Source organism: Heterodontus francisci, chromosome 24 (genome assembly GCF_036365525.1).
Source record: "Heterodontus francisci isolate sHetFra1 chromosome 24, sHetFra1.hap1, whole genome shotgun sequence".
NCBI classification, from domain to species: domain Eukaryota; kingdom Metazoa; phylum Chordata; class Chondrichthyes; order Heterodontiformes; family Heterodontidae; genus Heterodontus; species Heterodontus francisci.
Window position 1 is genome coordinate 43,750,316 of NC_090394.1, and position 24,449 is coordinate 43,774,764.

At 42.2% G+C, this 24,449-nt stretch overlaps 1 protein-coding gene across 2 annotated transcripts in view; it reads left to right on the top strand.

Annotated features, from left to right (window-relative positions):
• Positions 1 to 24,449, top strand: part of LOC137383352 (3-phosphoinositide-dependent protein kinase 1-like) — a 98,674-nt gene that overhangs the window by 59,064 nt on the left and 15,161 nt on the right. For both annotated transcript variants that reach the window (XM_068056076.1, XM_068056077.1), the window contains 7 exons: positions 9,694 to 9,990; positions 17,017 to 17,059; positions 18,105 to 18,242; positions 18,457 to 18,601; positions 21,551 to 21,648; positions 22,077 to 22,152; positions 23,184 to 23,252. In XM_068056076.1, the coding sequence (XP_067912177.1) occupies positions 9,694 to 9,990; positions 17,017 to 17,059; positions 18,105 to 18,242; positions 18,457 to 18,601; positions 21,551 to 21,648; positions 22,077 to 22,152; positions 23,184 to 23,252 (866 nt within the window). The remainder of the gene's footprint in view (positions 1 to 9,693; positions 9,991 to 17,016; positions 17,060 to 18,104; positions 18,243 to 18,456; positions 18,602 to 21,550; positions 21,649 to 22,076; positions 22,153 to 23,183; positions 23,253 to 24,449) is intronic.

The window sequence follows — 24,449 nt, forward strand, 5'->3', positions numbered from 1 at the left end:
TATGCAAGAGGTTTTGTCATGACGGTGCTTCGATATTTTTTTTAAATATTTTTTTTGAGGACTCTTATTTTAGAATTATGGACATTGTTTTATTTGGAAAAACTGAAAAGGATTTCATGGATGCTTTGTTCATTGGGGTCATTGAAAGGACACAGAGGTCTTGCTTGAAAACAACATTTACTGGAAGTCACCTGTCTTCAGATAAATACCAACTACCGAGCAGGGGCTTTTTGACTTGGGGTGGGGGGGGGTGATGGTGGGGTGATGGGGGGGATGGGGGAAGCGGACATGTTTAGAGAAGTGACAGATCAAGATTTCTCGGGGTCAAGAGACTTGACTCTTGAGATATTGTTTTTGGTTTCACTTTGGACAGTGTTGGGGTGTGAACTGTTTTGAAGACAGTTGGAGAAAACCAACCAAAAGGGCAGTCACGATCAACTCTGCCTCTTCTTTCTCTGAGAACTTGCTGAGAATCAAGTGTAAGAAATCGAGAAACTGATGCTGCATTTCTCTTGAAAAGCCTGCCAAACGGATCTTCAACGTCACCTGAAAAGAACTGTTCTAGAAAGATCCCAGTGACACCCATCTATGCACATTTGGCACGCCAGACCAAAGAGGGACAACTGACATCTTTCCATATCTTTTTTTCTTCGAGTTAGCAAGTATTTGGCCAATGTATTTTTTGTCTTTTTTAGTGTGACAACTCTAAAGAGAAAATCTCTTCAGTTTGTGTGTGTGTGTGAGGGGCTGTGGTAAAAGGGAACTTAATGCTTTGCTTCGTTATGGTTATGTCTTGTTTTATAATAAACTGATAAATTTGTTGTTTAAGAAACCTGGTTGGTGTATTTTATTCTGGGATAAAGAGTAGAGTCTACGATTGACTATCAGTAACTGGGTAAACATTTAAATATATGTTGTGATCTGTGGAGAAGTGGAACGGGAAAAGACCGTGCACTCCTCCCAGCTTGGTCGAAACAGTTTCTATTTTGTAAACACTGAAACTACTTGAAGGACTTGATTGAGCAGTTTAAATGAATATGAAACAGACTGAGGTGTGATCAGGCTGAAGGGCAGTTATTCCTAGTGCAGTGAGCAGAGTGAGGTGCTGCGGTATGCTTAATTGGAGTTTGCTTGTGGAGTGCCTTTCATGTTTCGTGCATATTGGTTAGTATTTCGAACTGTCCTGCACACATTGGAAACTAGATGAATAGCGTTTGAACTACGTCTGCCCAGTATTTTCTAAGAACTGGCTTTTTCTTTTGTTGCATTTTTGGAGTTTTCACAAGTTGCTTTTGTACAGTTATTAAATGAATTGTAATTGAAACTTCAGCCAGCTTATTTTCCCCATCTGTGGGCATTGTGAATGATATGAAGGCACCTTTCACTTCCACACTTTAGGATTTGATTATGGGATCCTGTTTTAGGAAAGTGACCTGTATGCTAGTTTACCTGTGACAACTTAGTTGCTCCATATGATGCGGAGACCGCAGGCACTGCCCCCACCCCACCCTCTAATGTGCGACCAGTTCCTGCATCTGTCGCTGAAACCAATGGTCTTCACGTTTCCAAACCCAAATGGCGATGGTGGGTCTGCAGTGCTGTGACTGATTTATACCTGGCTGTGCAGCTGACCGAGGCAAACCTTTTGCCCATCTCAGGCTGTACTTGTATAGATAGTGATTCTTCATTTGACACTTCGTCAGATTATGAACGAACAGCATCTGCACATTGGCTTCCTGTGTCTAGCTACCTTATGGTGTAATGATAAGGCTGTGAAAACCACCTGGTTTTAGCAATGTAAACCGAGCACATGGATACCACTCCCTCAAGGTAACTACAGAATTCCTAAATGTGCAAGGACCCTAAAAGCTTGTGGAGGGCACGCGTCAGGTTTGTGTTTATCTAGTTTTCCTCTGGCAGAGTAATTGGAATGTGTCGAGTACGCTCCCTCCAAGGGGAAGAAATCAGAAGTCAAAATATGTTGGGCTTGTTCCTTGAGTAGAATTGGAAGCAAGAGCATCAACCTATAATCCCTTTTCTTGTCTAATTCCATCCTCTGGCCCAACCAAGTCATGTTGCATCAAGGTTGGAGTGACTTAACTTGAGCCTTCTACCCTCTTAATTAATTAAAGTGCTGGAATGAACTTGCTCTGTAGGGCCAACGTTTCTCTTAAACCTTGTGACAACCTCTTGTTGAACTTTAAATTGCAAAGCAAAGCTAATCACTAAGATCAAAACCACTGAGTGGTCTAGCAGGACATTAAGTGCTTATGACCAGTTGTGCATGTTTGTTTTTTGTGCATCCACACGCAGAGAGCAGTTAATTGTGTAGTATCAGATCTTCAATAAACATAGGTCATATTTTGTTGCTACTTTTCATACTATAGTCCTAGTTTTGACATAACTTTAACTAATATAAAATCTGTTATTTCCTGACCTGAAAGAGAAATCTGTTTTCCTGCCCAGGGTTCATGCTGAGAACAGCAGCTTCTCTTCCCCCTTGTGTGGAGTTGGTTCTTTGACATATTTCAGATAATATGGTGTATTGTTGGACACAAGTGTGCTTTTCTTCTCTCCCCTCCATTTATTTTTCTTAAGTTTGGGGGTGTAATTCATTCTAACAAAAGGTAAGGTGACACAACTGTCAGCCATACACTTGGTACTCTTTTCCTAAGCATCCATGCATCATTAAATCTCCTCACTGTCAAAAACCTACTACACTCTTCTCCAAATTCCTAGTCTGATCATCTTTGTGAAGCATCTTGGGAACTTCACCACCCTATTATTGCTCTATAAGTGTGAGTTATTGTTGGTACTTGGGCTTAAAGCTCTATATTACCTGGCTAAAATGGTTGGGCAACATTGGGTGTTTAGATTTTCTCATTTAAATGTGATTTCCATTGTTTCCATCTTTTAATCTACCAACAAAGAGGCTTGCCTGAATTTTGACAAAGCATTTTGCAAATGGTAACATCTGTTCAGGATTCCTGGAAAGCAGGTGCTGTGATGACTGAGTATTATCTTACCAGAAGGTTAGTGAAAAGGAAGAGATGGCTGATTTTCCTATATATGGAAAAATACAAACTATACTGTTTTTGGACTCTAGGCAGGTTTTATGGATTCAGGACTGAACACTGCATGCAAATAAACTGTTTTGAGGGTTTTTTGTAGAAAGTTGATGGCAGTATGTTTCTTGTCTGGATACAATCTTGAGAAATGTGCTGTATTAATACTGTCACCAAATTTATTGCACCGGTAAACTAGTTTTTAGCTACTGTAATTATCTTAAGTTTTGCTGTTTTTTAAATTTGTTCTAGCTGAGAGCTGTGATGTTCAAATACCCACAACCCACTTTTGCAGTTTCAAAATGAACTGCCGCGTAGGTCAGATTCAAAGTAAAATTCCTTGAGTACTGACCAAACAATGTAGTTTAACCTCCCAAACTGAAGAGCAGCCTCTGCTTGAACTAGTGACAGTTCCATTTCCCATGGGGGTATTGGGGATGATTGAGGAGTGGTGGAACAGGGTGTTATGGAGGTAATGCTGAAAGGGGAAGGGAGGGACAGATGTTTTTAGTGGTGGCATCTTGTTGGTGGCCATAGACAGCAAAACTTGCCCAGTTTACTGTGGACAATCTATCACCAGCACCAGGGACCACTGAAAAATCACCTAATTTGGTGTCAGATGAATTTTAAACATGCATGCGCTGTGGGAGACAGCGTGAAATTGGTATGTTTGGGCCTCATCCTGAGCCCAGAAATGGACACAGTGGGCTCCAAATTCTACCCCATTGTGCCTAATTATAGCAATTTTGATGAAAACCTATTTCTAAACTGAGGAATAATTTTGGGTTTAGTGTAAAAGAATAATGAAGTGAAAGATGAGCATTGAATTAAACAATGTTTTGCTGTAAGCAATATATGATGCACCAAATACTGTTTCTGGTGATCAAATAAATTCTGATGAATAAAATATTCAAAAAAAAAAAAATTCTCTGGAGAATTTGGGTAGTGTTTTATGCTGTAGAATCATAATCGCTAGCATTTGGGTTGAAGCTGGCAAAGCTCATTCTCGCCCCCAGCTCTTCACAACAAGGAAATGAGACCAATCGGGATATTTACTTTGCACAGTGGGTTGTTGAAGCATGGAATGCTTTTTCACAAGAGTGGTTGAGGCAGTCAATTGCATCTTTTAGGGAAAAATTGGGTAAATATTTGAAAGAGAGGAGAGTGCGGGACAGTGGGATTAGTTCTGATTGATACAGGGCTATGGGAGGAATAGGGCAGTGGTATTAGTTTAGGATTAATGGAGGGTTGTGGAAGAGAGCAAGGCAGCAGGATTAGTTTTGGATTGATGCAGGGCTGTTGGGGAGAACGGGCAGTGGGAGTAGTATTGACTTGTTCTATCAAAGATCCAGCACAGACATAATGGGTCATTTGGCCTCATTCTGTGCTGTGAACATTTGTGGTTCAATGATCAACACATGAATTTCTGGATAGACTAGTGGAGGTGAAAATTCTGTAATTTAAGAAAATAGGTGCTGCACTAGGTAGTGCTGTCTTTGGATGATTTGCGATTAGCTGATCTCATCTGTATTTATCTTTTGAGAGTTTCTAACTCTAGGAAATTGCAGTGTAAGGGAAGAAAAATATAGAGCTGGAAATTAAATGAATTCCTTAGTGTTCTCTTGTGCAACATTTGCTGATGAGGGTCAGCGGCAGGGTGCTGTGGCAGCCTCATTGATCTCCTTTCTCTTTGCCTTTTTTTTTTGCTGTTCCTGTTTTATTTATTTTTTGGTGTTTGATTTGTTGAAGGGAAGCTGTGAATAACTGAGGTGCTATAATAGACCATAAATGAAAACAGGAGACTGAGACTGGGATAACACAGCCGATTTGAAGCACTGAATGGAATGTGCCTTCCATATTTGTGAATTATTCTGTTTTTATCTCCAAGTTGCCTGTTGCAGGATAACTGGGCCATCAGTCACCAAGGGTAGCTTTTTATAAAGCTGTATGGTTCACCTTTCATTGTTTTTAGTGACTACTAAATATGGTCACCACAGTTAGTTATCTTGTAAACTTTCTTCATTGGACTGTATACTTTCTGAATACTGGTGCTTCATTTAAGTCTTGTAAGGTACTGCACTCCTGCAATAGCCAGAACTGTAATTTTCTATCTGTTAAGTAGTGCATTTAAGCAATTCAGAGAGGTTACACAATGCTTGCTGTCAGAAGAGGCTGTTTCGAACCTTGGCCTGTGTTGAGTTATTTTACTTCAGCCAGGTCCCCACAATAGAGGTGCCACAGTTGGCCTTGGTTAAGGAGGGGGAAAATCAGCTAAAAGTTCCCCCTCCTGATCATCATGACATCCCTGAACAAGTGAGCATATGTAAATATTTGAGGGCAAGATTGGCTTTGGCTCTGACAGTCTTTGCAGTTTGATAGCCTGCTAACATTCAATCACAGCTTATAGACAAAATATGAAGTAGTATTAACTGTAGTCACCATTTAACACTGTGTGCCTGATGGCCATGGAACTGAGGGAGGAAAGATTGGAGAAGTAGATTATTTGCATAAAAATGTAAATGATTTCTTAATGACTCCTCCAATCCGATTACCTCATGTACGGGACATGTACTGTTGACTATAATTGTGTTGACAATTGTTTTATCAGGAGCACAGAAGGTTCTCAAGCTATAGCAGACTGATCACTGATTACCATCTTTAAGGCGATGTCCTCATGCTCTCCAGTTTTTCTTTCCATTGATTTCAATTAGGTAGCTTTAGGAGATAGTAATTAGTGTAATGGAGGAGAGCTTGAATGATTCATTTTGAAGTTTCAGCTGCAGTTGTCATTTGCAAATTTATAGCTTTGTAGCAGTAAAGTGCATTCTTGAGATGTGACTTTATAATGTATGGGAAGAGATAAAGCCTATATTTTTAAATATCAAATAACGAAAATAGCAACAGGTCAAGGGTTCACTGAGTCATTCAACAGATCTTGCTTCTGTTGGTGAGTTATCACATTATACGGAGAATGAAAGTGAGACTAACGTAGAGAGAAGAAATGGTTTCTGTTCACACACCCAAAGTGGGCAACAAGTCTCTGTTTGAAGTGATTCTAGAACTCATTTAACACATTTAGCTTCTGCCACTCAAAAATAGTACGTGCTGTAGTAAAGTGGAAGAACCCTGTTTGATTATAGCAGTCTTGTATAGGAAAGAACTTGCGTTTATATAGTGCCTTTCACAACCTCAGGATGTTCCAAAGCAGTTCAGCCGATCATGGTTTTTTTTTTTAAGTATTGTCATTGTTGTAGGAAACATAGCAACCAGCTTACACACAGTAAGGCCTCACAACCAGCTCCTTGCTGTATGTGGATAATTCTTTGTGACGCGCTGAGAGATGTGACGAGGTGCTATAAAATACAAAGCATCTCTCATTGGTTGGGAGAGGGGTCTGTGGAACTGTAGCAAGTAGAAAGAAGCAAAATTTTAACTTTGTGCTGAATGTAAAAAGGGGCAGAAACTATAGCTATTAAAGAGCCCACCTGCATATTTATTGACTTCCAGAGTTGAGGTTTTGTTGTTCCAGAGCTTTAGATTGCTCACCTAAGACTTATAGTAAGCAGCTTTGGCCAAGGAGAGGGAATGATAGATTACTTTCAATTGTACTAACAGGTCTGAATTGGTCAGTCAGGTGCATCAAACACCAACAACATGCAAGCTTCAACTTATGGATTTGAGACTATTTTACCAGGAGAGCAGTGGCAGAGAGAGACCATCTGTGATCCTGAGACAAAGGATATTGAAGGTTGAAGTTGTGGAGAAGGTGATAAGCCAAAAGAATGGGAGGTCAGGATGATTGGAGAGGTCAGTGAGTTCTCCTGGTGTCATCTCTTTGGTGTCATCACTAGAAAGAGTAACTGCTCATCCATCTCATTGCTCTTTGTAGGACATTACTGGAACTCAGCTGTTATGTTTGCTATGTAACCGACTCATGAAAAACTGTCTTTGTGCGAAAATTCATTATATGAATGCAACCAAAATCTGTTGATGGCAAGTGCGATTCTCAAATCACTTCTAATGCCACTCTAGGTGAGTACTGGGAAGTGCACAAGGGTGAGAGAAGGAAAGGGAGTTGTGCTTCAGTGGTACAGAGCCTTGATCAGACCAATCTGGAGTACTGTGCTCACTCTGGGCACTGCACCTCAAAGAGGGTATTGTCTATAGACAGCACCATGCAGATTCACCAGAATGATACTGGGGCTAGAAATGTTAAATTATGATAAGTAGCATAAACTTGGCTTATGTACCCTTGAGTGTAGAAGATTGAGACGTGATCTAATTGTGGTTTCAAAAGGGTTTGATAGAGTAGCTAATTCCTATAATGGGGATGTCGAGAGCAAGGAGACATTTTTAAAATTAGTTGGACCATTCAGGTGTGAAATCAGGAAGCACTTTTCACACAAACGGAACAAAGACAGGTAAATTACATTAAAGTACAGATCATCCATGATCTGGTGACAGACCAGATTCAAGGAGCTGAATGACCTACTCCTGTTCCTGTGTTCCTAAGAATGACCTTGGTGTTCCATGTCTGCATTTTGTAATCCTGCGTAACATTTCTTTTTGTTAAACATATTCTGCTTCTGACTGATTAGCACATCTAGTACAAAATGTGGTGATTATCAGTGTTCTGGACTTTGAGTAGTAGTCTTGATTTTGCTGCACTTGGCCAGCTTCAGTATCTTTTGGGGAGAAACCTATAAGTTTCTGTGGCTTATATAGATTTTCTAAAACTAAATTGGTGCTTTAAACAATTACTGGGAAAGTACCAGATGCTACTTTTATTTACTAGAAAATCCACAGGACTTTTTTTTTAAAAAAAACTAGGTTTTGGTGAAATGCTTTGAGATGGCAGAGTATAAAATTCGGGGCATTTTTAAATGTATTTTTTGATGGTCTGATGTTGCTTAAGACACTGCAGAACAGTGGTATTAAAGGAATATGAATATTTAACACTCTTGTGCTGCTGTGTTCTGTTTTACACATTGTCCATCTTTTCAGTAATAACTAGAAAACTAAGACTTTGATTCCTAAGCTTGCCATCACTCAAAGCCCACATGCCATAGCTGTTTGATCCTAAACTGAGCCATCACAGTGCCAGATGTTTGCAAGGCTGTTTGTGGGTAAGAGAATTTATCACTAAATTTCACTGCAGACTGACTGTCAACTGACTAAATTGTCAACTTTAAAAAAAAAATCAGGAGCTCCTGGTGGCTCATAAGTGAAGAAATGTGTTCAGCTATCAGTCCCTAGATGCTTGCTGGGACTACTGTTCTCCTGTCCAAGGGAAATCTCTGCACCTGCGGTTACCATGTTGAGATTAAAATATTTAGGCAGTATGGGTGACCGCACTAACTCATTCTAAACATTAACATTGCCTTGGGCAGATTTACAAGGTACACGTGAGTTCAGAAAGGTTCCCAAAGAACTTTCTAAACCCAGTTTAGCACTCGAGTTACACTTAATACAGTGTCAATCCAAAATAGTGTGAGGCCACTGCCTGCACAGATCTTTCACCACCTCTGTCTCCAGAGTCAGGACAAGCCCTGCTAAACCTGCAGTAAAAGCCCAGCCTGAGATCTGTCTGGAGCATTGGTATGGGTGCTATAAATCTTGCTCAATGAAGGAGGAAAACGGCCTTGGTTTCTGATAATTATATTCAGTGCTCATCTACCGGAAGTGTAGATGTGGATACCAGGTGAGGGCAGGATCAGACTGGCTCTAAAGACCTGCAAATACTTGCTGGCCTCGCTTTTGTCAGTTTTGAACACTTGGGTAAGGTACCATAGGGGAGACTGGGGGCTGTGGAGCCATACCCCATTAAAAGGCATTTAAAGGCTTTGGAAGAGGAGAGTAGAAGATCTGCTCAGTCATGGCTTGCATCTTATTTTATACTCTTAGTATATACCTAGTCCAATTCCAGATTTCAGTTCTACTGTCTGGTAGAGACCGTGCTTAAGTGGGAATTGGCATCCAAAGTTTAGTATTTGCTTGTTCAAGACTAGTACTGGCAGAGGCCAGACTTCCTGCTTCTGACTCTGGTGTATAACTGCCCTTTCCTCCATCCCCCAAATCCTGGTTGGAAAGTTGATGTTGGACAAAGAGCGAAATAAATTGGCATGCGAGTTACTGAACCTCACGACGAATGGCCGGGTGGACAAGGTTTCAATCTGTGAAGCTGTGACCTGCCCCCAAACAGAAGAGGAGAACCTTGCAGAAGAACAAACTACTTTCCAAAGGTTTTGTCACTGTTCTTATTGCCTGCAGATGGCAGCAGAAGAATCTCCCTTTTTCCAGTATGTTTGACTCCATTTCCCTCTCCTGGGTACTTGAGTAATGTTTCCGGTCAGGGGGGTCATTGCCAGCTGGAGGGCTGGGGGATTTGTAATGACTTTGTTCTAGTAGTTCTAATGTAACCTGTGTCAGAGGACCGGGTTTAGTGAGTGATTATTCTGAGATTATATAGTAGCTGTGACTCCTGAACTGCCTGTATAAATTACATTTAAACCCACACAATGCATGCAGCTATTTTGATCCTGTGCACTGTGATTTGAGTTCTGTTTTTCGAACTTGCTGTATGATATTTTTTTTGTTAATGAGGTCTCCTTTTTATCTTGTTTTGCAGTATGACGCTGTTCCCATTCAGTCCGCTGTGGTCCTCTGCTCATGCCCGTCTCCATCCATGGTAAGGAATCAGTCCGACTCCAGCCCGCGGCCTGCTATCTCTGGTATCACCATGGACAGTAGTGCAGGCGATACTGGTCCAATGGTGAGCTCTTTACCACAGCACGCGGGACAACGGCAGCAACCGTCGGCACAGACCCAGCGACAACAGGCAGCCGGACACACTCAGCAACCACGAAAAAAACGGCCCGAAGACTTCAAGTTTGGCAAGATTCTTGGAGAGGGATCGTTCTCAACAGTATGTATTTTAAAAATTTCTTTGTAAATTGCCTTTCCTGAGTTGCATATTTGGTTATAAGTAGGCTTGTCGTTCTCTCTGCTGCCCACCTTGTCTTCTGTCTGTTTTCTCTTATCTGTCTTCTGTATGCTGTTCTGTCTACTGGCCTGTCCTCCATCTGTCTGTCTTTTATGCATGAGAGAAGGGCCTTCAAACAGATGGGAATAAACCTATATGGTCTTTTACTAGTAATTCAGATGTATGGGCTAATGAGTGGCAGATGGATTATAAAGGAATGTGTTGCCTAACTGTTTAGCTTAGTTCACTTTAAAGCACACAAGATGCAGCTCTAAATCAAGAGGTCTTTGAACACTTGCTTCAGGACTTGGACACCAAGTCTAGACTGACATCCTGTGTAGTACTGAGAGAGTGCAGTACTGACTTTTTTTCGTTGCATGGTAAACTGAAGCTCTAGCTCCTTGTTGGGATGGATGTTGAAGATCCCCATGTCATTATTTATTTAAAGAGCAGGGGTTTCTCCGCACCTAACCAACGTTGGTCCCTCAACTAACAGTACCAGAACAGATTAACCAGTATTTCATCCCATTGCTGTTGGTGGGACTTTACTGTATTTTCCCCCTGTGATTGTCTGCATAAATGATAACACTTTAAAAAAAAAAAAAATTCCATTGGTTCTGGCGTACTTTGGGGAATCCTATAGACATGACCTTTATATAAACAAATTCCTGGTAGTTTAGGCAGGGCCTGATTTACACAACTTTGTAGAACATCATGGCAGAGGAGAGTTATCTGGACACTTGGTTCCAGGAGGCAGTCACATACCTTAGGTTAAGTAGAACTTTAGAGTTGGTCAGTGGTCAGGGACAGGAGGGTGTGACTGCAAGTCAGGCAGGTCTGGGGATCCAGCATGTAGTGATGGAGGAACCTCAGCCCTTGACTTTAACCAACAGATACGAGGTGCTTCCTACCTTTGTGGAAGAGAACAAGTACTGCAGGGTGGATGAGCAAACCATGGCACCTTGGTGCAGGATGCCATTCGAGTAGGGGGAGCAGAAAGGAAGTAGTGTAGTCAGGGGGATAGATTCTGTTCTCTACAGCCACGACCAGGAAGTCTAAAGGCTATGTTCCCTGCCCGGTGCCAGGGTTAAGGAAGTCTCCTCGCATCTAGGGACAAACTCGGATTGGGGGGTGGAGGATCCAGTTGCCGTGGTTCACATAGGTAGAACTAGGAATGATCTGTTTAGAAAGTTTGTTGGAATTAAAATGCAGAACCTCAAAGGTATCATCTCTGCATTGTTACCTGAAGCACTTGCCAATTGGCATAGAGTCAAGCAAATTGGAGTATTAAATGAGTGGCTCAGTGATGTGGGAAGAAGGGTTTCAATTCATGGGGCGTTGGCAACAGTACTTGAAGGAGGGAGCTGTTCCGTTGGGATGTGATCCACATAGACCGGACTGGTATCAGCGCCCTGGCGAATGGTATAGCTAGGGTCGTGGATAGGGCTTTAAACTGAAAAGTGGGGGGGGGGGGAAGGGTTCAAGTGAAGGTAGATTTAGAAATCCAAGGAGAAAAGTCAGGACAATAGAACAGTGTAGCTGTGTGGTTAAAGATGAGCAGAGTTGGACAGGAAGGGAAGAGAGTTTAGGAGTGCATTCAGTGAATAAGGTCCATGCAAAGAATAGTAGTTTTAAAAAAAAAAACTAAAGGCTCTTTATCTGAATGCATGAAGTATCTGCAATAAGACAGATGAGTGAGTGGAACAAATAAGATAAAAGGGTTAAATCTAATTGTCATTACAGAGACATGGTTATGAGGTGACCTGGATTGGGAAATAAATATTCCAGCATATATAACATCTCAAAAAGACTGGCTGAATAGAAAAGGAGGAGTAGCCCTCACAGTAAAGGATGACCAGACAGTAATGAGAAAGGATCTTGGCTCAGAAGATCAGGAAGTAGAATCAGTATGGGTGGAGATTAGGAATTTAAATGGTCAGAAAACACTGGTGAGAGTTGTTTATAGGCCCCCTAATAGTAGGTATACTGTTGGATGTAGCCTTTTTTTTTTGTTCATAGGATGTGGGCATTACTGGCTAGGCCAGCATTTATTGCCCATCTCTAATTGCCCTTGGGAGGAGTATTAGGCAAGAAATCACTGGAACCTGTAATAAAGGCAATGTAATAATCGTGGGGGACATTAATCTTCTTAAATTGGCAAAGGTCATCTCGAAGATGAGTTTGTAGAATGCTTTTGAGACTGTTCCCTGGAACAATACGTTGTGGAATCAACTAGAGATAAAGCTGTTTTAGATCATTTTGTGCAATGAGGCAGGGTTAATTAGTAAAAGATCCACTGGGAAAAAATGATCGTAATACAATTGGATTCCATTTCAAGTTTGAAAGTGACATACTCCAGTCCCAAAAACTAAACTTAAACAAAGCCAGTTACTTGGGTATGAGGGGAGAGCTGCTAAGGTTGATTGGGTAAATAAACTAAAAGGTATGGCGGTAAATAAACAGAGGGAAACCTTTAAAGAAGCAATTCAAAATGTTCAACAAAAATACATTCCATTAAAAACAAAAACTCAACAAGAAACATCCATCCTCTGCTTACTAAGGCAGTTAAGGATAGGATGAGATTATAAGATGTTTATAATATTGCAAAGAACAGTAGTAAGTCTGAGAATTGGGAGTGTTTTAGAAACCAGCAAAGGGCCACCAAAAAGTTCATACGGGAAGAAGTAGAGTGAGAGTAAACTAGCCAGGAATATAAAAACAGGTGAGCTTTTACAAGTATATAAAAAGGAGAGTAGCTAAAGTAAATGTTTGTCTGTTAAACGTAGAGACAAGAGAATTTATCACAGGAAATGAGGGCATGGCAGGGACATTGAACAAATATTTTGCCCATCTTCACAGTAGACGGCGCAAGTTACATACAAGAAATAGAGGGTAACCTAGGGTAAAGACCTGCTCAGGTCGGGGAAAAAGAACTCTACCCGAACCCGACCGATCCACAGCGGAGCCGAGCCCGACCCAGTCAGAGTACCTCCAATTTCGCCCCGAGCCCGACCCAACCATCCCTTTACTTACCTTCCGACTGGGATGCTCCATGAAGCTGCAGGGCATTCGTGATGTCATAGTGATCTCACTCACTGCGCAGACTCAGTTTTATCCCTGACTCTCAGCTCAGAAGTTTTTTTTTATTTTTAATACTTACCAGCAGAGCACTTACCACGTGTGTCCGACCTGACCCCGAAAGCCGGACCTGGTAGAGGGGCCCAACCTGACCCGAACCTGACACGTCGTCGGGTTTGGTCAGTTAGCAGGCCTTTAACCTAGGGGCGAGTAAGAGTGAGGAAATTAAGGTAATTAATATCAGCAGGAAAAAATACTGGAGGAACTTAAGGGACCAAGATCTGACATCCCCAAGACTTGATGGCCTACACCCTAGGGTTCTAAAAGAGGTAGCTGCAGAGATCATGGATGTGCTGGTTATGATTTTCCAAAATGCCCTAGATTCTAGAATGGTCCCAGTGGATTGGAAGTTGACGTATGTAACACTGCTATTCAAGAAAGGAGGGAGAGAAAACAGGGAATTGCAGGCCAGTTAATCTGACATCAGTCGCAGGAAAGTGCTGGAATCTATTAAGGAAGTGTTAACAATGCATTTAGAAAATCATAGTATGATCAGACAAAATCGACATGGTTTTATGAAAGGGAAATTGTGTTTGACAAATTTATTAGAGCTTTCTGGGGATGTAACTAGTAGGGTTGACAAAGAGGAACCAGTAGTTGCAGTATACTTGGATTTCCAAAAGGCATTCGATAAGGTGCACACAAAAGGTTAATATGCAAGGTAAATGCTCATGGAATTGGGGTTAATACATTAGCATGGATAGAGGATTGGTTAATGGACAGGAAGCAAAGAGTAGGGCATTTTCAAGTTGGCTTGCTGTAGCTAATGTGCTGCAAGGATTGGTGCTGGGGCCTCTGCTATTAACAATCTATATCAATGACTTAGACAAACAGACATTAATGATCTAAGTTTGCTGATGCCACAAAGCTAGGTGGGATTGCAAGCTGTGAGGGGGGGCCACACATGCTGCAAAGAGATATAGACAGGTTAAGTATAATTTGCAAGGTTATTCACTTTGGTAGTAAGAATAGAAGAGCAGGATTTTTTTTTTTTTAAAGAGTGCGAAACTTGTAAATGTTGTTCAGAGGAACTTGGGTGTACTTGTACAAGGAACACGAGGATGGCATGAAGGTACAGCAAGCAATTAGGAAGGCAAATGACATGTTGGCCTTTATTGCAAGGGGATTGTAGTGCAAGAATCGAAGTCTTGCTACAATTGTACAGGGCTTTGGTGAGACTGCACCTGGAGTATTGTGTGCAGTTTTGGTCTTATATGTAAAGAAGGATATACTTGCATTGGAGGCAGAACAGCAACAGTTCATTAGATTAGTCCTTGGGGATGAGAGGGTTGTCGTTTAGGCTGAGTAAAGTGGGTCTATATTCTCTGGAGTTTAGAAGAATGAGAGGTGATCTCATTGAAACACAAGATTTTGAAGGGGTGTGACAGGGTAGACACAGATTATTTTCTCTGGCTGGGGAATCTAGAACATGGGAACAGTCTCAAAATAAGGGACTGATCATTTAGGACTGGGATGAGAAATTTCTTCACTCGGAGAGTGTTGTGGATCTTTTGGATTTCTCTACCTCAAAGTGTTGTGGATGCTCCGTCGTCAAGTATATTCAAGGCTGAGATTGAGAGAGCAAAAATTTGTCTAACAAAGCATATGGGCAACGTGTGGGAAAGTGGAGTTGAAGTCGAAGATCAATCGTGATCGTATTGAATGGCGGAACAGGCTCAACGGGCCATATGGTGTACTCCTATTTGTTATGTTGTTATGAATGGGTATATTGGAATGGTGAGTGTAGGGAGTGGCCAGGATCTGAAAGCATCAGAATCTCTGGCAGCATTGTGTGCTTTGTTCAGAGTATGGCGCCTCAGAGTATTTGCTGTGATACCAAGAATGGATGAAAACCTGAGTAAACCTCGAGCAAGTTTTACCTCCTGCGGTAGTGTTTATGCACATTAAAATTAGCTTATGCTGTCCTGATTTATTGCCTTGCTAAAAAGTGAGCAGGCTGAGGAAATTTTTATGATTTTTAATACTAGCATGTTCAAAATTTAAACACATTTTGCTGTTTTCACTCTGTCAAATAGAAAAATCACATAACAGGAACTTGTAGGTTACATGCCCCAGTTCCCTCCACACTATATGTCCATTAATAAAGGATGGTGTGGGGTTCATTTCTCTCAAGTTTTTAATCACGGACATGTGGCTTAAAGTATTGCAGACAACTGTCAAAACCTTGCAACTATTGTGTTTGGAAACGAGACTGAATTAACAAGTATTAGACTGGAGGTAAAATGGAGAAAAAAAGAAAGGCTTGCATTTATATAAGCCCAACCACTGAATGTCCCAAAGCACTTTACAGCCAATGAAGTACTTTTTGAAGTGCAGCCACTGTTATGTATAGGAAACACAGCAGCCAATCTGAGCGCAGCAAACTCCCACAAACGACAATATCCAGATAATCTGTTTTTGTGATGTTGATTGAAGGATAAATATTGGCCAGGGCACCAGGGATAACTCCCCTGCTCTTTGAAATAGTGCCATGGGGTCTTTTACATTCACCTGAGGGGGCACACGGGACCTCAGTTTAATGTCCCATCCAAAAGAGAAGGATATCATTCACTAACTCAAACCTGGCCACTGAAAAGTACTTTTCTCAGTCAGGCCTGTCAATCAAATCCCGAGAATCAGGACTTTGAAAGGTGGTCAGGATTCTGGCAGCCAACTGCTTCCTGGCTGTTGTGCGTTCCTGCAGACTTTCTACAGTAAACACTGCCCGAGGGCTCTGGTTTGCAACACTTCAGATTCTGACACTTGTTTTTTGCCTTAGCACGCAGGAGTCTGAATTTTGACTCTACTTAGTTTATTCCTCCCTGAGTCAGAACATGAAGGCAGCACATCAGTTGTATAGGAACTAGGTCAAGGAACATGGCCTAACTTGGGGGCAATGGGAGTAAGCTATTAGCTACCATCATTATCAAAACTTTTACGTTATCTACATCCTGATTTCCTTAGCAAGTATAGAGTAAATATCAAGTTAATTGAATCATACAGTTGTAGTTTAATTTGAATATTTGAGCCATAGTGTATACCTGCTGGTGTGGAGAAAATAACCTGTGTTTTAAATTTGTATTTGTGTTGCGGTGAGTGATTTGTCACTACAGTCTGCTCATTGTTACCATTTTCACTGCCTCCATGACCTGTTTTGGCAAATCTGTGCTGCTTGCATGGCACAAGATAAGTAGAATTTTGAAGGTTTTGCTGTGGAATATTACGTCCTGAGAAATCAAGTTCCCTATTCACTGTTGCACCCTGCTAAATCAAGTGCTCTATTCATGCTCCGATTCACAGAAAGCTCCAATTTTATTTTTGTCCGTAGGATGTGGATAGTAATGGCCATCCCTAGTTAAGGGCACGAAGAGTAACATATAATGTGGGACTGGAGTCGCATGAGTCGGACCAGGTGGGAGGTACCTGGTTCCCTTCCCTGAAGGGTATTAGTGAACCAGTTGCACTTTTGCAGTCTTCAATAAATTTTATGGTCATTTTTCTGGTACCAATTTACAAAGGTGTGAGCCGCGGCTCAGTGCTAGCACTCTTGCCCAAGTCAAAAGGTTATGGGTTCAAGCTGTACCCCAGGGGCCTTGAGCACATAATCCAGGCTGATACTGCAGTGAAGTACTGAGGGAGTGCTGCGGTGTCAGATGTACAGTAATCGTGAGTGGGACAAGGAGAGTTTTAAAAACGGAAGCAAAACGAAGCCTTTCATGTTGAGAGAAGGAGCCCTTGACAGTGAAGTATGTAAATGATCACTTGAGGTTGCATTTCCAGAAAGAATTTCTGTTGTGTGTATAGTTGACTACTTTGTTTGTTTCTATGCAGGTTGTGTTGGCCCGCGAGCAAACAACTGGTAAAGAATATGCTAGTAAGTAATGAGTTTGGGTGGTGGTTTTGGGCTGTCAGCTCCATCATGGCTTATACTTTCACCTGTGGTCTTATTGGGAAAATTGTTTTTTTTTAATTCATTCATGTGATGCAGACGTCACTAGCTTGGCCAGCATTTATTGCCCATGAGAAGGTGGTGGTAAGCTGCCTTCTTGAACCGCTGCAGTCCCTGTGAGGTAGGTACACCTTGTCGGCTTATCTTGGCTGTAGATCCCAAAATCCTCTACAGATTTTTGAAATATCCATGGAGATGTCATAGGATCATTTTGACATTGAGGCATGGGATGATGGGGCTTGAGTTTGGCCATGTTGCTGAGCTCTGGATCCCAGCCACAGCAAAGGCCTGACTCTTCCTCTGTGCTGCACCCCTCTGAGCTCCGAAGCAAACTAAGGGTGAAGAGGGAAATGCTGCCGTTGTGTCCAACCCCTGACAACACGTTCAGAGCAGTGTATCCTGGTGTCTGCGAGCAAGTTGGTGAATGGTCTTGGGTCACCATAGCAGTGAAATAAATAGTGAGCGCGTAAACTCAAACTTATTTCATTTTGCTTAATTGGTGGTGCAGCTAGAGCTAAGGATTGCCCTGTAAGGGAAATGTGTGAATGTTTGTAGTTTCCCACTGTTGTGCCAAATTGAACAGCAAGTTATCTTGAGTTATGGTACTGAGCCAAACAGACCACCTGGAGTTAGCAGGTGTCGGCTAGGCCACAAGCTGGCCTGTTGTTGGCCTGGGGCTTTCCTAGTCTACGGAGTGGAATTCAACTGGGTTCCCTTATCCCTGTCCTGTGACCCCGGCAGGGAAATGTGTTTTGGAATGTTGACTGGATTGGGTTCAGCTTTGAGCTTCCTGTGATCTGTAAACAGCTAGCACTCATTTCCTAAGAGTATATAAAGGCAGTATTGGTGGAGCAGGAATGTTGCTTATGGAGCTCTGTACTGATCAGGATAAGAAAATTGGAGTAATTTGTTTCTAATAAACATGGGTGACTGCAGCTTCAGTGAAGCATTTCCTTTTGTTGTCCTGTAGTTAAAATTCTGGAGAAGCGTCATATCATTAAGGAGAACAAGGTACCGTACGTTACCCGAGAGAGGGATATCATGTCTCGCCTGGATCACCCCTTCTTTGTAAAACTCTACTTCACTTTTCAGGATGATGAGAAGCTTTGTATCCTTTTATTTTATTGTGTCCCACTCTACTGCCTTTCACTGATTAAAAGAAAATGCAAGGGATCCATGCATTTGTTGCTTGGCTTGACAATGACAGTTGCCAGAAGCTCAGCCTTCTGTGTATTTAAATCTTTAAAAATTACAAAGTTTTCATTTTTGCAGCCTGTGCATGTTTCTAGTAGAGCACAATTTGGTCCTTAACTTCAGTGCAGATTTCGGCCTTAGTTATGCTAAAAATGGAGAGCTGCTTAAATACATTCGTAAGCAGGGCTCGTTTGATGAGAACTGCACACGATTTTATTCTGCTGAAATTGTTTCAGCGCTAGAATACTTACATGAGATCGGGATCATACACAGGTAAGGAGTGTTAATCTTTTTGATTATCAATCAAATACAGAAAGAAGTTGCTTTACCAGTGGGTCACTGACATTCAATTAAGTCATGCAGTCCACAAAGGTCTGTTTCGCTTGCCAGTCTGTGCTGTGTTAGCAGTAATAGAACTGGTACAGGTGCCCTTGGACCAGGAGGGGAAGAGTAAGCCAGGGTCTATGAATCTGATCACTATCCATTAACTCCTGCTGGAGAATGCACCTGTGTTGAGGGCAATGATATCTGCTACCAACACCCCTATACCTTGGGGAAGCATCTAACACCCAGTTTGTGCCTCCTTACCTGTGATTCCGAGTGATGAAGGCTGTAAACCTGGTTTCTGCAATGCTAACTTGGTATATTAATGCAAGCCTGGCTTCCATCGTCTGATCTTAAATGAAGATCAGAAACTTGAACTGTGTGCACACAAAAAGAGAACAGTAAAAATCAAGGTATTTGACTGGAAAGGAAGCCAATTTGAATTAGGTAAGGATAAACTGTGAAGAAAAATGGCCAAAAATAAAACCGTATACAAACAGGAGGTGATTAGGATACACACCAGACATTCATGCAAGAAGTAAAAATGTTCAGCAAAATCTGGAGTTGCTTGGGTGAGTAGCGCAATTAAACTGACATCTGACAAATCTAAGGGTTGTAATACAAAAGAAAATTGAGTCGAATATGAGAATTCTAGAGAAGGGAGGAAGATTAGAAAAGTCAAGAGGCAACATGAAGTGACAGCTAACAGGGAAAGCAGTAAAGGATTTCATCAACACAAAGTTTAAAAAAAAAAGTTAATGGATAAAGTGGATTAGACATGAAAAAATAAATCTGATGGAGAACGAAGAAGTAGAGGAGATTGAGGACTTTGACTTGGATTTCACAAGAACTTGGTAGTGGAATTGAAAAGATACAAGAAGTACATGGGCATTGGGATCGGAGTGAGGGGGTATCTCTTGTTCAATACAAAAGGCAAAATACCGTGGATGCTGGAAATCTGAAACAAAAACACAAGATCCTGGAAATAATTAGATCAGACAGTATCTGTGGAGCGAGAACCAGAATTAACATTTCAGGTCTGTGATTTAGCCAGGACAAATTTAGCAACATAGGTTTTAAGCAAGTACAGAGGCAGGGGGAGGATGGGGAGAGCAAAAGGGAAGGTCTGTTATAGAGTGAAAGGCAGAAGAGATTAATGACAAAAGGGATGATCTAGAGGAACTGTAAATGGCAGCAGCAGAATAGTTTACCAGCACCTGCTGTCTGAAAAAGTACAGTCAGTGGTTATGTTTGGGAATTGTTGAACTCTATGTTGAGTCTGGAAGGCTGTAAAATACAGAATCGAACGATGAGGTGCTGCTCCTCAAACTTTCATTGGAACAGTGTAGGAGGCCGAGGACAGCGAGGTCAAAGTGGGAGTGGGCAGAGAAATTAAAATGACAAGTGACTGGAAGTTCGGTTATGCTGGCAGACTGCTGGACCCCTCCATTCAGTCCGCAAGACAGCAGGTGCTAGTAATGACTCTTTCCAGTTATACCTCTTTTAGACCCATCTTTTATTTCTTTTCTCAGTCCCATCACAACGTACCATCATCTCTTTTGTCATTAATCTCACTGCCTTCTACCCTATCACAGATGTTCCCTTTTGGTGTTCCCACTCCCACCACCTGCACACTTGCCAAGCCCCCCACCCCCTTGCTTTCCCTACATTTGTAGTTGCTTAAAACCTGTTGCATCTAACATTTTCCAGTCTAATTAAAGGTCACTGACCTGAAAAGTTAACTGTTTCTCTCCATAGATGCTGCCTGACCTGAGTATTTCTAGCATTTTCTGTTTATGTTCCTTGCTCTTCATATGTGGCACTTGCACTGTTGGAGTAGTTGAAGGCTGAACTTGGTGGAAAGACATTGTAACCAGTGTTGGTCCCACCTTGAACACGAAGTAGCAGGCTTCCACTTATCGGAGACTGCAGTTGCCCACTATACTGGATCACCATTTTAAAGGTCAAGTGTGGTCGCAGCAGATGTCTATTGAAAGACAACTCTGTTGTGTTGCTGAAGCCCTTGCCTTATCTCCACATCTGCGTATTGAAAACAGGGTCTCGAGGGAAAAATCCTCCTACCATCCCATCTACAGTGGTTGCGAACAATCCTCAAAAGGCATTGAGTCCTGCAAAAGGAAATATTGTGCTACTGCTGTCTCATCAGTGAGATTTCTGCTTGATAGTGTCACAGTCAGCAAGTAGGCCATGGTGTTCCTGCTCCTGAGTGGAAACAAACTGGTACTCCAGCCACAGACATATGCCATGGGGGCAGCAGTATATGTAACATTCACTGCTATATCCTGATGCATTGTAACTCATTTGTATAGTGTCCCTCACTTAGAAAAATCTATGCATTCTTAAAAGGGTGAGGAGAGGCAGTTGGCAAGAAGGGAACTGGAATAGTTAGTGAGTTGAGTAGGGATTTTGGGTTTTTTTTGGAGAGAGATGTAGCAAGGCAAAGTAGTTTTGAGGAGAACAGGAATGTGTCTCAGGTGGGGCGGTGGCATATGGGGTAGAGGGGGCTCTCGGTCTGTCTGAGATTGGGTGGATTGGGGATTAGTGGTGATGTCAGGAGTCAGCCTTTTTGACTTTGCTCCTTCTGGCTATTAGTTTTGTGGTGAAGACCTGAATGTAACAGAATTTAGGTGTAAAAAGGGAAGTCGGGCAAGATTATTCCCAGATAATAGTGGACCAATAGAAAGCCGCCTGAGGAGAGCAGTCTAACTCTGTTCAAGGGGCAACTCTGATTGTGGAGAGCAGGATGAGAAGCATATCTTGAGAAAGTGGGTAGGTTTGGTCGAGATTAGCCTTTTGCACCGTTGCCCAGTCTTAAACTTCAGATGTTGGATTAATTTGTTCTTTGTGATTTAACCTTTTTTTTAAAAATAATTTCAGGGACCTTAAACCAGAGAATATTTTGCTGAGCGAGGACATGCACATACGGATTACTGACTTCGGAACAGCAAAAGTATTATCTTCAGATAGTACGCAAGGTGCTGAATTTACCCTTTCCTGTCCATCAACCCTTTGAGTGGAAAACTCATGCGCAAAAAATGAATGACCAAACAAGTCCTGGGGAGTAAGTACCCAGTGTTAGCATCAGGCACTCCAAATGAGCCACAGCACGGGTTGGGTACTGTGTTTACCTCCGTAAGTCACTGCACTTCTGAAGCTAATCAGACACTATAAGCTGCTTCTATGTGCTTCTGTAAGAATTGACAAGATCCTGTATAAGTGCAAACCTTGGTGTTTTGACTATGAGAAGTGCCTTTGTAATATTTGTGTTCCGACTTTTGTTTAAACTTGTGTAATATCATGTGCTGTCAATTTACATTTAAAACATTGGGATAAGAGTACAGGGTGAAGGTGCCGATTGATCTGTAAGCATGTTTCACAGTTTTGTCTTGCTCTGGTATTGCAGCGCGAGCGAATTCGTTTGTTGGAACAGCACAGTACGTTTCGCCAGAGCTTCTGACAGAGAAATCAGCTTGTAAAAGGTAAGTGGAAACCCACGATGCAGAATATATGTATTCTTAAAAGGGTGAGGAGAGGCAGATGGCAGGAAGGAAACAGGAATGGTTGGTGACAACACAGTTGAGAAGTAGGGATTTGGGTTTTTTGGAAAGGAGAGATGTATCAAGGCAGTCGTTTTTGAGGAGAGCAGGATTGCCTCTGAGGCGAGCGGGGGCTTGCTGTGTTCTGGAGCAGAGGAGGCCTACGGTCTCTGAGATGGAATGGAAGGGGGAGGTGATGGTGTCCTGAGGCAGCTGACACTGCTACTTCTCTAAGGTTGGTGTTTTGCAATAATTTCCTCTAACTCCAGCCAAAATAGTGCTGACCCCTTCATGGAGTACAGCCTCTATACAGCTGCTGAGCACCCTCTGGTATCGCACTCAAATAGCACGTTATTCATGTGTGACCCTTGACCATATGTCTCATTGCAACTGAGTTCAAATCAATAGGAGAGGCCGGTGAAACTTTTCTGTTTGGACTGTCATTTTAAACAAAAAAAAGTATTTGTTTTTCTCCCCTCCTCCTCTCCCACCCCTGCCCCAGGTGTGCCTGTGAATCTGCACCATTATTACTAGGGCATGGTTCCCTGGGTGCCTGAAACTGGACTTTCTCTCCGTTCTACTCCATTTCTGTGAGATGGCAGCAGATTTGCACTAGCGGAGAAACGGATTCAAACCAAGTGGTGAAGAATGAAACTAGACACAGATTCTTTTCTTGATAGTCAGTTTATTCACAGACTGCAGCATGACATATCTCTGCCTCCTACCTCCACCCAGGTGTCCCAGCAGGTGCTCTTTATAGCTGCTCTAAGTCCTAAATTAAACAATGCCCTTCACCTGTGTATCGTTAACATAATCAACCTACAATTAACATGACGTGCTCCGACTTGGTCCCACATCACTTAGTTTATTCACAGGGTAGCATTCTCCAGCTGTTTCACCTATTGTTGGAAGTGCATATGTGCCGATACAATGACCGTTACTGGATTGACTTGTATTTTTCTACCCCCTTACAGTTCTGACCTCTGGGCTCTTGGCTGTATCATATACCAGCTGGTAGCTGGATTGCCACCATTTAGGGCTGGGTAAGTACTTGAACCTGTGCAATGGGCAGTATGTTGGTATAGAGTCAGAGTTATACTGCATAGAAACAGGCCCTTCAGCCCATGTCCATGCTGGCCACCGAGCACCTCTCTATTCTAATCCCATTTTCCAGCACTTGGCCCGTAGCCTTGTATGCTATGGCGTTTCAAGTGCTCATCTAAATACTACTTAAATGTTGTGAGGGTTCCTACCTCTACCACCCCTTCAAGCAGTGTGTTTCAGATTCTAACCACACTGGGTGAAAAAAATCTTTCCTCAAATCCCCTCTAAACCTCCTGCCCCTTACCTTAAAACTATGCTCCCTGGTTATTGACACCTCCGCTAAGGGAAAAATTTTCTTCCTATCTAACCTATCTATGCCCATCATAATTTTGTATACCTCAATCGGGTCCCCCCTCAGCCTTCTCTGCTCTAAGGAAAACAATCCTAGCCTATCCAGTCTCCCTTCATAGCTGAAATGCTCCAGCCCAGGCAACATCCTAGTGAATCTCCTCTGCACCCTCTCCAGTGCAATCACATCCTTCCTATAGTGTGGAAACCAGAACTGTACACAGTACTCCAGCTGTGGCCTAACTAGCGTTTTATACAGCTCCATCATAATCTCCCTGCTCTTGCCTTTATTAGCCGAGGCACAGAATACAAGTATCTCATGTGCCTTCCTAACCACCTTATCTACCTGTGCTGCTGCTTTCAGTAATCTATGGGCAAGTACACCAAGGTCCCTCTGACCCTCTGTACTTCCTAGGGTACTGAGATACTGAACCAGGCCCTACAAGACCATATTTTATTTGACAATTTGGTCCATTATGTGTAAACTTGTCAATATCACTAATCAAGTTTGATTTCTTTTTAAATAATTCCCTTTAACCTGGCTGGAGGTACTTTTGAATAAACCTGCAAAGAGTAAGACTTCCACCTGCTGTGGTATACCTTTTGGAGGGCTATTTAATGCCTCCTTTTTTCAGTACTAGTTCCAGCTCCTTCCTTATCGTCACTGTATGATGTGCCATTCCTGACCAATAGAGTCAGTGCACAGCTGGTCTGCATTGCATGGGGCTGCCCATCAGTAATTGGCCCCTGACTTTTCTTTTGCCCCCTTCCTCTGCACTTAATGTCACCTGGAAATGTTCTCTGATGGCATAGCACAAAGCATCTTGGGGTTGCAACTAAGTGCACAC